The sequence below is a fragment of the Nematostella vectensis genome, chromosome 13, assembly GCF_932526225.1.
Source record: "Nematostella vectensis chromosome 13, jaNemVect1.1, whole genome shotgun sequence".
Lineage (NCBI taxonomy): Eukaryota > Metazoa > Cnidaria > Anthozoa > Actiniaria > Edwardsiidae > Nematostella > Nematostella vectensis.
Genome location: NC_064046.1, coordinates 10,009,304 through 10,024,287, shown reverse-complemented (window position 1 = coordinate 10,024,287; position 14,984 = coordinate 10,009,304). Strand labels below are relative to the sequence as shown.

The following is a 14,984-nucleotide window of genomic DNA, read 5'->3' as shown; positions in this document are numbered from 1 at the left end:
CTAATGCGCAGTGGTGGGGTGGTGGTTACTAAAAATAGCCAGATTCGGAATCGACATGGCGCGCGGGTAATAACAAAGTGTCCCTCTCTTAACTTATGCTCTCTTGGTATTTTATTATTATTATTATTATTATTATTATTATTATTATTATTATTATTATTATTATTATTATTATTATTATTATTATTATTATTATTATTATTATTATTATTATTATTATTATTATTATTAAAATGTCAAAGGAGTGACTAACTAGGGATCTAACTAGGGAGTATTGAACACGACCCTCTTTCTTTTCCAATACGCTATATTTCTCAAAAGTGTAACCCCCCGTAACAAAATGATCAGAGGGGCGTAGGTTTGGCCTCTTCATCGGTTTCGTGTCTTTGCATCGTCCTCCCCCCACCCATCCCCCCATATTTTGTGCAGGATGATATCCGAAGATCCGATCAAGTGACAAATTTGCTTCCTACACTTGCTCATAATCTCGCTTTCTGATTGGTTGTTAACTATAGTAAGTCAGGGGACATACCACGGGATTCGTCATTTCATATGATTATTCACACAATCCCTACAGGTTCACTTGAAGCGAAAGAGAAAAAAAACCTTGATCCAAGTTCGCGAAATTTGGTTCTGAACCTTTTCTTTAAATGTATTTTCCAACCTTACAAACGGACACCAAAAGTAACGAAGACTGCAGGGTATTGAAGCTCAAGTTTCAATTTGCTAATCTACGCGCGCTGCAAACAAAGGGCACGCACTAGGGGGGTGGGGGGGGAACACCCTGTCCCTGAGCACTTGCGCGTGATTTTCTAAGTTAGCAGCAAAAAACGCGCAAAATTCGCGGGAAAAATCCGTCAAAATGCATCGAAGAAAATGTCATATTATCCTTATTAAATGTGTAAAACAAGTAAAATGAAACCTAAGGAATTAAAGTTGCAGTCACAAGCTAGCTCATGTGTGTGTTTTTTCATACATTATTTAATAATGGTGGGTACATTTGGGTTGTGAGTTTTGAGATGCAAACTAAGACTCCGAAACATTGCCCCGCCGTCTTGTTTGTTTACAAGACCAATATTTCGTATTCTAAGGACTCTCCTCTAATACTTTAGCTAGTTCGACTCATCAGGCCTTTAGTAAACTATTAATCGGGGTCTCTAAACTACCTCGCTCATTTTGCAGTTTGAACGTAAAAAAAAAATAAAAAAACAGAAGATTGTGAATTTTTTTTCGTAGGGCAATACAGAATTCCGTAATGCCCCCAGAGACGGGCAATACGGTAATGTCACTACTACCAATTAGCCAATCACAGCGCGCGTACTATCTCTTATACACGCGCTACGCGCCTCTTGACTCCTTAACATTTTGAGGTGACGAATATCGTGTACATGAAAAACTATGGGAAATTTGTTAATTGTATTAGACTTGAATTGTCAAAACTAACATCATTTAAAGATATATGATTTCCCTAACATTAATTGATTCTTAAAAGAAATGTATTTGTGTGCTAATTCTTGTAGAATGGATTTTAGCGGACCAAATCGAATTTAAAGTCAATGCCTGTTCATGTGCCACACAGGAGTCTCTGTGCTATTGTTTATCAGGGAATACAAATACTTAGAGCTACCTTTTCCTGCCCGTCCTCCTTGACCACAAACCAGGCTGTGAGGTCGGTTTTGTAGCTGATCTTATAACTTGTTACCCGGTACGTAGCACCCGGACCCCCCTGGGCTGCTACCCCATCTACGGCCACATTTCTCCCGATGTCGATTTCAAGGTATTCTCCAGCTACATAATTATTCGCTAGCCAGGCCCCGTTAGAAACACCAATCTGGCCAACGTTGTTGAGACGAGCATAGTACGGCATGGAGTATTTGTTGATGCCCTGAAGATAGTAGCTCGACGCAGTTATAGCAGAGTTGCTTATCTCACCTGATTCCATACCAAGTGCGTCCTTGCAAACTGTGAATAACGCACAGAGATGTCAGAGTTTTCCTATTATTTGTTTGCACTTTTAAGAGAATCGTTAAATTGAGATGACTTGAGCTTCATGGACTGAGGTTCCACATTTTCTTTTCAAACATTTAAAAAATGAATAATAAAAGTCATGAAGCTAGTGGCCCTTGGTAACAAGTCAAACTCATGAAAATACACGTTTCTACCTTTTAAGTACTAAATAAGCCTAGATCTTAATCCTCCTTAAAACTGAGAAAGTTCGATCAGTAATGGGTCAACCACGGGCAATAGGATAGCTTTACTCCAAAATGATGTCTAGTGTCTTGTTAGGGTTGAATGAAGCACGTATGGTAGGAATACGTGCTTTATCCAACACTAACAAGACACTAGACATCATTTTGTAGTAAAGCTATCCTACAGCCCGTGAGTCAACACCCTTTCCCATTCCTGGGGTTCAAAGGTACAAACGCACACAACACAAAAAGAATAACAAAAAGATAACATTTTTAGGAACGCAAACATGAGATCATTTAAATAGCGACAGATTCAAGAGCACACACCTTCACATCTGTACGCCACTCCTTTCCCCGTCATAACACATCTCTTGCCCGTTGAACAGTAATTGTCACTGCAGCTTGTCGGCGGTTTCACCAAAGCGTAGAATGCGCCGACTTCCGGTCTTAACATTCCCGGATGTGTCATGTGGGAAGCGCTGTTCAGCTCACATCGCGATCTAAATGCGGTAAAATAGGTTAGAAGGAATAGACGCAGAACGTCAAAGCGCTGTAGAACATTTTCAATGCACTATACTACCAAACACGTTTTTAATAGCGATGGTGAGCAATAACAGTTTTGGTAAAGAGTTTCGTTTTGAATCCCTGGGATACTGGGAGATTAGCATGGTTTTGGTATTGGCTAGGTTATGTTAACCTAGGGGTGGGGACCATTCTTATAACAATAGGTGCTTATATTGTCATCGCTATTGTCACATCATCTTCGTCGTCATTTGTCATTGTAATCGTTACCATCGTAGTCGCCATCGTCATTGTTATCGTGTAATTGTCATCGCTATTGTCATTGTCATTGTCATCGTCATTGACATCGTCATTGACATCGCCATCGTCATCGTCATTGTCATTGTCATCGCCATCGTCATTGTCATTGTCATCGCCATCGTCATTGTCATCGTTATCGTCATTGTCGTCGTCATCGTTATATTTATCGTCAACGTCTCATCTTCATCACCACCTTCATTGTTGCCTTTGAGGCATAGTTCCACCTACTCTTTCTGCTTATAGTTGATTGACACGCATTGCGGGGTTTCACTGCAGCTTTCTCGGCACTCGTATTTTGTCGTCTGTTTTGTCTCGATGACGTTGTACAGCAGTTGGGTGCCAGGCATGAAATAAATGTAGTCTCTGCAGTCTTGGGCAATGGCGTGTTGCCATGACAACAGGATAGCCAGACAGAGATGAGGAATAAGCTTCATTGGGTCTTCTTTATCTAAACGGGAAAAATATTTAGGCGTCCCCAATTTGCTGTTGTAAAATATAAGAGTTTGCTCATTATCCTCCCATGTGTCTTATGATATCGAATGTGATGCTAGATTATCAAGAATCTGATATTGTCTCTGTCATCGGTGTTGATACCATATTTATCAACACATTTGGTGATAACAAGTTTTTCACGACAAATCTTTGAGTGGTATATCATATGACAAATATTAGATCATATTGGTTATCTCTGTTACAATCTGTAGTTTCTATATCTAAGAATTCGTATAGTACTAAAAACTGACGCCATCGGTCTATGACAATCTTGCATTGAAAGAAATAAGAGAAGCACAAAGAAAATGGTAATAAAATTAAATTCTCGCAAAAATTCTCAAGGTAAAGGGAGGTCATTCTTGAATGCTGCTAGAGAAACATGCTGTTGCAATTTGTCGATCTAAAAAAAGCTAGAGCTACTTTTAGGCTGCGATTCGGAATGTCTTTATAAAGTAGAACTAGCTATTTTGTGTGTTTTAAGAAAGTTCGACTTAATCCATCGGCATTATAGGAAAGTGATGATATTATAATGCGTTTTAAATGTCTAACCAATGAAAAACTCCATAACTTACGCTGGTGACGTAGCTAGGTATGGCCGCTACAGTTGTTACAAGGTAGGGACAATAAACAATAACGAAGTTTCACCAAATTCCGCTATAACACCAATAACCATTTACGTTTCTTTGGTTTCCCTCAAGACAAATTTAGAACTTTGACTGACAATGAGACTTTAAGCAAATTTTGAAATAGCTCTTCTAATGGTATGTCACGCTATACTTATGTCGCGATTCACATTCGGGTTCTGTGTGTGTAATATATTCATCATGGCGGTGTTCACCATGCGGTCGTTTGTCTGACTCCTAAAAAACTAAACATTACATGGTACCAGGAGTCAAAATGAATAGCATACCGCCCCCACATCCTCTAAATCTGACTGGGAATGTCGACGAGGCGTGGAAGAAGTTTAAACAACGATTCGAGCTGTATATTCAAGCCATAGAAGTTCCAAGAAATCAGACGGGCAGAAAATCGCACTGCTTTTGACGGTCGCCGGGCCAGAGGTAATTGAAGTTTTTAATACCCTAACCTTCTCAGAGGAAGAGAAAGGTAAATATGATGTTGTTATTCAGAAATTAGAAGAATATTGCACACCTAAGAAGAACGAAACGTACGAAAGATATGTTTTCCGTTGACGAATGCAGAAGGAAAGTGAAAGCTTTGAACAGTTTGTCACAGACCTCAAGACGAAAAGTCAGACTTTGGAATACTTAAGAATTTCCTTAAAAGAGATCAAATTGTGATTGGCATTTCCGATAAGAAAGTAAAAGAAAGGCTCCTGAGAGAAAATGATCTTGACAGATTTCTCAAGCCTCTGAAATTGCCAAAATTCAAATGAAAAGCCTAGAGAATCAAAAAGGAGTGGTTGAGGTACATGCGCTAAATAAGCATAAGAGTAAACCCGAAGGAAAACAGGGAGGGGCCAAACATAAGAATTCATGTCAGAGGTGTGGAAAAGTCCACGAACCAGGGAAATGCTTTGCATACAACAAAAGAAGAATCACTTTCAAGTTATGTGCCGCAGGAACTGTTTACACACAAAAGGAAACAGAAAAGGACAGAGATCTTTTTCTAGGCGTAATACAGAAAACACATGAAACCAAAAAGAGTGATTGGCTGATACAGGCACAAGTAGAAGGCACAAAGATTAAATTCAAATTGGATACGGGTGCCCAAGTAAATGTCTTACCCCTTAGTGAGTACAAAAAGCTAGTAAACAAGCCTCAAATGAGGCCAACTAAGATGACAATAAGGTCATACACTGGAGAGAAAAAAAGAGAAAAAAATGAAGTGTTTTTTGTCATAGTACTTCAAGAATGTCAAGCAATCTTAGGATTAGAGACATGTGAAAAGTTTAAACTAATAACAATGGTTAATACTGTTATCAAGGACCGTACCATGGGAGATAACAACTATAGTGACAACAACGATCACACATTCAAAGATGAAATAATGAAAGAATTTGCTGATGTATTTGAAGGGAGGTATAGGGTGTCTTCCAGTTACAAGATTAAGCTCAAGGATGATGCTAACCCTGTTATACATCCTGCAAGGAAATTTCCTGTGAGTCTGAGCGAAAGGCTAGATAAGGAGCTCAATCGGTTGACCAAGCTGGGAATTGTAAGAAGATAGAAGAACCAATCGAGTGGGTAAATTCCCTTGTTATTTTAGAAAAGCCAAATGGTGACCTAAGGCTTTGCTTGGATCCAAAAGATCTAAATCAGTGCAACATGAGAGAGCACTATCGCATTCCAACAAGAAGTGAAATAACAAAAACATGTCTGGAGCCAAATATTTTTCAAAACTTGATGCGTCATCAGGATTCTGGCAAATTCCTTTAGATGAAGAAAGTTCTAAGCTCTGCACATTTAACACACCCAATGGCAGATACTGCTTCTCAATGGTGCCATTTGGAATTTCCAGCCCTCCTGAAGTTTTCCATCCTACTATTGCTCAGTTGTTTGAAGGCATGGACGGTGTTACATCAATTCATGATGATATATTAGTATGGGGAAACACAGTAAGTGAGCATGATGAACGATTGCGTAAGACCCTATCTAAGGCACAGGGGGTTGGGTTGAAACTCAATGTGAATAAGTGTCGTTTCAGAGTCAAGGAACTGACTTTCCTTGGTGACAAGATCACTACAGAAAGAGTCCAACCTGATCCTGACAAGGTAAATGCTATACAAGACATGCCCCAACCCACATGTAAAGTCGAGCTACAGAGATACTTCGGAATGGTCAACTACTTAGGCAAGTTTGTACCAAATCTATCTGCCAAGACGGTAGCCCTTAGAAGCTTATAGAAGATGCAAATGAGTTTCAGTTGAAGCAGAACACGAGGCAGAGTGGAAGCGGCTGAATGACTTCCTGACCACTGAACCAGTGTTGAAGTTTCATGATCCACTAAGAAAGACGAAGGTGTCATCCGATGCTTCGAAGGATGGTCTAGGAGCTGTCCTATTGCAAGACTATGAAGGAACATGGAAGCCGGTTGCATACGCTTCAAGGACTAGACACAGGCAGAGAAAAGATATGCACAGATAGAAAAAGAGACACTAGGCATGGTCTTTGCATATGAGAAGTTTTACGAATATATATTTGGAGTCATAGCAAATGTGATTGCTGAGACCGACCACAAACCCTTGATCGCCATATCTAAGAAGAATTTAAGCGACACCACTCTCAGAATACAGAGACTCATTTTACGACTGCAAAGATATGTTCTTCAATTTGAATACCTACCAGGAAAGTTCCTTATTGTAGCTGATACATTGTCAAGAGCTAGCCTTACAGAAACTAACACCACTAGTGATATCGATAATGAGGTTGAAATACTTGTTAATATGATCAAAGCTTCTCTTCCAGTGACAGAGAACAGATGGAAAGCCGATGCAACTGCAGCAGACAGAGAACTACAAGATGTAATCAAGCATTTGAACTGTGTTTGGGAACAAGGGCCATTTCCCAAGCCATACTATCACTTCCGTGGTAAGTTAACTGTAGTTGATGGTGTGATACTAAAGGTAATAAGGATTGTTATTCCCACAGCTCTAAGACAAGACATGTTAAGCATTGTCCACGAAGGCCACATGGGCATTGAGAAATGCAGACGAAGGGCTCGAAAACTTCTTTACTGGCCAAACATGAATAAAGATATAGAGAATCTGGTAAGCAAGTGTGGAGTTTGTCAGAAATACAGACACCAACAACAGAAATAACCTCTTGAGCCACATGAGGTACCAAATGAACCATGGATGAAAGTAGGTGCTGACCTCTTCCAACTTGACGGTAAGGACTATTTACTTGTGATAGACTATATGTCAAACTATCCTGAAGTAGCACTGCTGAGTGGTAAAACAAAAACAACCGCAGTTGTCAACCACATGAAATCATTCTTTGCAAGGCACGGGATTCCTCGCACTATTTTAGCAGATGGCGGACCACAATTCATATGTAATGAATTTGATGCTTTTGTGAAGTCATATGGAATTGTACATACTTTTTCTGATCCATACTACCCCAAAGGAAATGGACAAGCAGAGAAAGGAGTTCCGATTGTAGAAAACTTACTTAAAAAGTCAGGATACATATTTGGTATTGTTCGCCTACAGAAACACACTTAGCTTGTGGAAAGTCTCCTGCTGAACTTTGATGAATCACAAGTTGAGAACAAAGCTACCAAGTGCTTCACACTATAAGCCACAAACATGTCTTCGTGCAAAACAAGAAAGACTTAAACAGAAACAGTTCTATGATATTAAGTCTAAACCATTGAGACCGTTAGATAAAAACGAGACGGTAAGAATGCGTGAAAAGAATTGCTGGAGCAAGAAAGCTGTTATCTGTAAGAAACTGACAGATTGCTCTTACAAAATTAAGTCAGAGGATGGTTGAGTCTATGTGAGAAATAGTATCCACCTACTACCCACAAAGGATAAGTTTGAAGAGCTTCCAGTAACTGTTGATGCTGAGTCAAATGCTGGGATGAGTCTAGAAAGCAAGACACAACAGGTGGTAAATACACCTTAGAAAGGTACTGTTGTTGATAAAGATCCAGTCGTGCCTAGATCTCAGAGACAAATTAACAAACCACAAAGACTCATTGAAGAAATCTAGACATGTTTAATAGAACATGAACATTTCTGAACACTGAGCATTAGTTGTTGTTGAGTCCATTAGACTTCGTTACAGTTGTTATTTAGTTTATGATATTTTTTCTTAAAGGGAAAGATGGAATGATATGTCACGCTATGCTCACCAGGCGGTCGTTTGTCTGACTCGTGAATAACTAAACATTACAACTCTTCTTCCTAATGAAGGAGGAAGAAGTTAAGGAGAGGAGTAAAAAGAAAATCCTAAAAGTCATGTAAAAGTCAAAGGTAATTTCTGGGTTATAAAATTGAGAAAATGAAAGGTGTTAAATGCTGTAGTAAGAAACATCTTTGTTATTGTTCTCATTGAATACTGGAAAACAAATAGGTGAAGAAATCTTGAAACTTAATCCAAGCACAATCCAAAATTTTGTGAAAGCCTCCCCAAAACAGCCAATAAAAATTTTGCTTTCTTGCTAGATATTGCTACGATGACAGAAACTTTTATTGGTAAGATCGCTAAAGACCGAAGACCTTCAAGTTCTTCATGTTAAAAAATGTGACTTTTTCAAGAAAACTATCACCGTTTTACAAATTTTAGCACTTTTTCTTCATTTTACTAAATATTAATTATCCCCTTTTGTGCAAAAGGAGAGTAAAAATCGGTAAAAACTCCTGTAACTAAATTTCTACATTCTCATTTTAAGTTTGATAAAAAATCACTTCAAAACAAACCCCTTAAAGTAAAACAAAAATAATCTCAACCCATTTTGATTTTCTAGCCTCGCTTCGATTTGTGATCATCAACTTAAATCTTAAAACTAAATTTCAATTTTACCATCTAACGTTCGCACTTACCGGCGATGGGATGAATGCTGCTCTCAGTTTCTCTATAATCGGGAGAATAATATCATTAAGACTTTGTTTCGTGGTTAAAAACAACCTTTTAATAATTCATTCAAGTTTTTTTTGTACAACGTGTGACGAAGTTTAAGTTAAGTCCCTCTACAATTTATCCTAGTGTATAGGCAACGCTACAAAGTCAATATCTATAGCCGACTTCCATAATAATCAAACCCTTTACGTTTGGTCCCCCTCAAGACAAATTAGAACTAAATTTCCACTGGCTATGAAACGATGAGCAAATTTTCGTATAAAACTGATGTCGTCAGGGGGTAATCGAGGGAATGGATGAAGAATATCCTGCAGTTTTGGGACCGTTACTCCCTACCGCTGATAATTCGTTTTAGTTTTCAAAATTAAAGCCATCGGTCTATGACAATCTTGCATTGGACCCTCCTCACCCAAAATTGATGCATTTTCTTTTTTTTTTTTTTGCTATTTGGCTTCGCTTTTTTTAAATAAACCAACCTGAAATGCCTTTAGTGATCCCGATAACTAGCTTTAGATCATTTGAAATACGAAGCGTTTAGGCTGCGTTATTCGAATGTTTTCTTTCACTGACAACAAAACCTTGAGCAAATTTTCAAATTACTCTTCTTCCTGATGGAGGAGAAAGATGTTATAAGGAATAGATTGTAAAGAAAACTCGATTGACCCCAAAAAGTCGTGCAAACTTCAAAACAATTTCTGAGTTTGAATTGAGAAAAGGATAAGGTGTAAAATGCCGTAGTTAGCAACACTTTTTTTATTGTTCTCATTGAATACTGGAAAACAAATAAGTGAAGAAATCTTGAAAACAGCCAATGGAAATTGTGCTTTCTTGCTAGATATTGCTAGGATGACAGAAACTTTTATTGGTAAGATCGCTAAAGACCGAAGACCTTCAAGTACTTCATGTTAAAAAATGTGACTTTTTCAAGAAAACTATCACCGTTTTACAAATTTTAGCACTTTCTTCGTTTTACTAAATATTAATTATCCCCTTTTGTGCAAAAGGAGAGTAAAAATCGGTAAAAACTCCTGTAACTAAATTTCTACATTCTCATTTTAAGTTTGATGAAAAATCACTTCAAAACAAACCCCTTAAAGTAAAACAAAAATAATAACAACCCATTTTGATTTTCTAGCCTCGCTTCGATTTGTGATCATCAACTTAAATCTTAACACTAAATTTCAATTTTACCATCTAACGTTCGCACTTACCGGCGATGGGATGAATGCTGCTCTCAGTTTCTCTATAATCGGAAGAATAATGTCATTAAGACTTTGTTTCGTGGTTAAAAACAACCTTTGAATAATTCATTCAAGTTTTTTTGTACAACGTGTGACGAAGTTTAAGTTAAGTCCCTCTACAATTTATCCTAGTGTATAGGCAACGCTACAAAGTCAATATCTATAGCCGACTTCCATAATAATCAAACCCTTTACGTTTGGTCCCTCTCAAGACAAATTAGAACTAAATTTCCACTGGCTATGAAACGATGAGCAAATTTTCGTATAAAACTGATGTCGTCAGGGGGTAATCGAGGGAATGGATGAAGAATATCCTGCAGTTTTGGGACCGTTACTCCCTACCGCTGATAATTCGTTTTAGTTTTCAAAATTAAAGCCATCGGTCTATGACAATCTTGCATTGGACCCTCCTCACCCAAAATTGATGCATTTTCTTTTTTTTTTTTTTTTGCTATTCGGCTTCGCTTTTTTTAAATAAACCAACCTGAAATGCCTTTAGTGATCCCGATAACTACTTATTCGTAGCTTTAGATCATTTGAAATACGAAGCGTTTAGGCTGCGTTATTCGAATGTTTTCTTTCACTGACAACATAACCTTGAGCGAATTTTCATATTACTCTTCTTCCTGATGAAGGAGAAAGATGTTATAAGGAATAGATTGTAAAGAAAACTCGATTGACCCCAAAAAGTCGTGCAAAAGTCAAGGCAATTTCTGAGTTTGAATTGAGAAAAGGATAAGGTGCAAAATGCCGTAGTTAGCAACACTTTTTTTTATTGTTCTCATTGAATACTGGAAAACAAATAAGTGAAGAAATCTTGAAAACAGCCAATGGAAATTGTGCTATTTTGCTAGATATTGCTAGGATGACAAAAACGTTTATTGGTAAGATCTCTAAAGACCAAAGACCTTCAAGTACTCCATTTAAAAGATGTGACTTTTTCAAGAAAACTAACAACGTTTTACATATTTTAGCCCTTTCTTCTTTTTACTACATATTAACTATCCCCTTTTGTGCAAAGAGGCCGGCAAAACTCCTGGAACAAAATTTCTACATTTTCTCATTTTAAGTTGATCAAAAATCACTTCAAAACAAACCCCTTAAAGTAAAACAAAAATAATCTTAACCCATTTTGATTTTTTTAGCTTAGCTTTTATTTGTGATCATCAACTTAAATTTTAACACTAAATCTCAATTTTACTATCTGGCGTTCGCACTTACCGGCAATGGGATGAATGCTGCTCTCAGTTTCTCTATCATCGGGAAAATAATGTCATAAAGACGTTGTTTAATGGTTAAAACAAACCTCTTAATAATTCATTCGTAATTTTTTTACAATGTGTGACGAAGTTAGTTAGGTCCCTCTACAATTTATTATTTGTGTTGCGACAGCGCTACAGTCCCAAATATGTATAGCCGAATTCCATAAAAATCAAACCCTTTACGTTTCTTTGGTTTCCCTCAAGACAAATCAGAACTAAATTTCCACTACCTTTGGATCGAAAAGCAATTTTCTAAAAAAAACTGATGTCGTCAGGGGGTAATCGAGGGAATATGGATGAATAATATCTGCAGTTTTAGAACCGTTACTCCCTAACGCTAAGAATTCGTTTAGTTCCTAAAACTGAGGCCATCGGACTATGACAATCTCGCATTGTAAGAAATAAGAGAAATACAAAGAAAATTACAATAAAAGAAAACCCCAAAAGAAAGGTGTACCGAGGCAAAGCTAGTTACTGCATGATAACTCCATCAAAAGCAGGTGTTTTATCTCATACTTTTAAATTGTGAAACACTAAACATCAAAATTTTACCGAGGCGAGTGTCTCACTTGCCTCATGCTGGCTATGGCCCAATACCTTTTTTTATCAAGATAAACTGATATTGCTCCAGACATGGCTGAAGCGCTATCACACGCAATGTACCGAAGCGGTCGTAGAAGAAATGACAAAAGAGTTTTCACCTAATTTTATCCCCCCAACCACAACTAAAGCAATTTAACGGTTGAGAAATAAATGCATGATTCGACCGGAGAGAAATACACTGTTCAAAACTAGTATTAGTAAGCATCAAGGAACCTCTTAATCCAAGGAATAAGTTTTCTTGCAGATGTTTTTTTTAATTACAAATGTAGAAAGATTCTGTAAACCTAGAATCTCGCAATCCTCCATTTTGTTTCTCTTAAATCCTTCTCCTTCCTTAGTCTTATTTGGTACTATTTGGCTGTTTAGCAAGAAAGCCAATTTATTCCTACAACACTTCACAAACCCCTGTCCCCGGGTCTCAATCTTTCATCGGGCTGAACAACTTTACTGAGGAGTAAGTATGAATGGTTTAGGATATCCCAAGAGATACTCGGTATCAGTACCCGCTTCTTACTCCCCCTTAGTGCGTCTCCGTCGCATCCTGTGCTCTGTTCAGTAAGTATGCGCTCAGTGAAAAGGGACAGTTTTTCTTGCTCCAAACAATGTCGTAACAAAAAAACACATTTTGTTTAGATTCGATCTCTGCTGGACTTAAAAAGCTGGATGCAGTGCCAATACTGTGCCTAAATGTCTTCAATATATCAATAGCCTGAGTATCAGGCCCTCAGGGGAGAGGAATCAAAGAAAATACAAAATGAGCGGGAATTTGGTAAAGTGCGAATATTTGCATGGTTTGACAGCGCATCACGTACAACTTCAAACACTAAAAGCTTACTCGAGACTTACTCGCACAAAAAAGAACACAAACTCATCACGAGGATGGGGAGTTCAAGTAAGCATTGTGTTGCTTAAACATAAATAACCCAGCTATTGCAATTTTCACTAATAAGCTTATTTGAGACATGGCTAAGCACTCGAAAGCACAAACAACAAAAATTAACCATGAAAGGCAGGAAACGATTGTATCTTATTCGAGTAGCCATTGTATCATGTGAATATAATTATATCGCTTTTAAAACAATTCCATGCAATTTTTACAGATTAATTTTAAAAATTAGTGGAGTGGTTTAAAAAAACATCTGTGAACTAGTCTACAGTTTTTGTTTATCATCCAGAAAGCTTAGAAACTATTACAACTTTTAACACAGGAAGACCGGTAGTTTGCGCATAAAATATACCAAAATCTTGCCTGCTACTGTTGCTAAGGGCGCGTTTTTTCCCTATCATTCTGGAATGGGAATGGTTGGTAGAGAATGTTCAGAATAGTATTCGAGTCATTCTGCTACAAGTAGAAAGAATGGGTGGAATGGGAACGGGATAAACAATCGCACGCTTTTTCTATTCTAATCATTCTCATTCCGGAATCACGAGTAAAAAAATCGCCCTAAGTATCCACTATTTCCTTTGTTTCAGGTCTTTCAGACAAAAGAACCTATAGGGAAAACGAAGCAATTGTAGATCAGCTGTTCCGAAGATACGAAAAAGAGGTTGAGAAGGAACCCGAGAACCATTTCGCGGACCTCGTGCACTGCCATATGCTCATCGAGATGTCAGAGTAAACATTCTGATAGTAGCGTCTGCCAAGTTCCAGGTGTCCTACCGGGTATCCTGTGCTAGGATATGAACTGAGTTGCGGCATGTGGCCTGGGAAGAGCTCACTTACAGAAAAAATGGTTTCCTCTGACGGCACAACTCTTACAAATCTTTGAAAAAAAAACAAGAAAAAAAATTAGTTTCCATTGATATTCCTATTCACAATATATTCTTTATCGTCGTAATTTGTAGCGATGTCATTATAAGTCTCATTACAAAGCACTTTCCCTTATTTTTGTTGCTTCCCAAACAAATTAAGCTATTTCTTTTTTGGTTGCACTCTCCTGTTTTAAACTCACCTTCACCTTCAAAAATGCTTTTAGACACTGTTTTGTTGCCCTATATCTTTGTTCCCTCAATTCATTATATGCCGGGCATTTTATCATAAAGTGTTCCTCTTCCTCTACTTGGACCAAGCATATTGGGCATATTCTTTGTTGAGGGGGAGTGTACGGTTTTGTGTGACGTCCTGTTTTGATAGCCAGTTTAAGGTTGCTTAGTCTCAGCTTTGCTAGCGCAATTCCTGGATTAACATTTTTAACTTGCGAGAGATAATCTTTTGAATTGTGAGCGCTATTTAATTTCCCCAAATGGTTTCAATTTGTTTCTTTGTCGAGGGTCTTTTCTTTCATCGTTATAAATTTCATTTAGCCAGATTTGTAGCCTGCGTGCATCCCGTTTCACAATTCTTATTGTATAACATATATTGTAATACAATAAGAATTTTGAAAGCGGATATACGCAGGCTAGCAGATTTGTTGTTCTATATCTGTAAGTCTTAGTCTGTCTTATGAGATTTATTGGTACTTTCTGCGTCCAGTGGGGTACTATATTGCTCTTGAGCCGGCGTGATTTAAAATGTTTAATTTTGTCTGTCCAAATTTTGTTCTTTTGACGTCCTAACAAATTTATTTTGGTCTTAATTTCTTAAAGAACCCCCAATATTTCAACGCTCTACATTAAGCCTGGGTTTGCAGTGGGAATCTTCCCATTTTAGGTGCACGTATTGAGTCGTGGGTATGGAGTCGTTGGTGTGGATATGCAGTAGTGGATATGGAGTGGTGAGTATGGAGTCGTAAGTGTGGATACAGAGTCGTAGGTGTGGATATGGAGTCGTGAGTATGGAGTCGTAGGTGTGGGTTTTATGGAGTTGTGGGTGTGTGTATGGAGTCG

At 37.9% G+C, this 14,984-nt stretch overlaps 2 protein-coding genes across 2 annotated transcripts in view; both read right to left on the bottom strand.

Annotated features, from left to right (window-relative positions):
• LOC5513818 (lactadherin) overlaps positions 1 to 9,049 on the bottom strand; it is a 46,524-nt gene extending 37,475 nt beyond the window's left edge. Inside the window, exon 1 of the mRNA XM_048720679.1 lies at positions 9,016 to 9,049. The gene's annotated coding sequence lies outside the window, so the exon portion shown is untranslated. The remainder of the gene's footprint in view (positions 1 to 9,015) is intronic.
• On the bottom strand, positions 1,601 to 3,518 carry LOC125558941 (lactadherin-like). The gene is made up of 3 exons (XM_048720461.1): positions 3,240 to 3,518; positions 2,517 to 2,689; positions 1,601 to 1,962 (listed from the first exon to the last, which is right to left on the bottom strand). The coding sequence occupies exons 1-3, from the start codon at positions 3,443 to 3,445 to the stop codon at positions 1,601 to 1,603; spliced, it is 741 nt and encodes a 246-aa protein (XP_048576418.1). The 5' UTR covers positions 3,446 to 3,518.
• Positions 9,050 to 14,984: the final 5,935 nt, after the last annotated feature.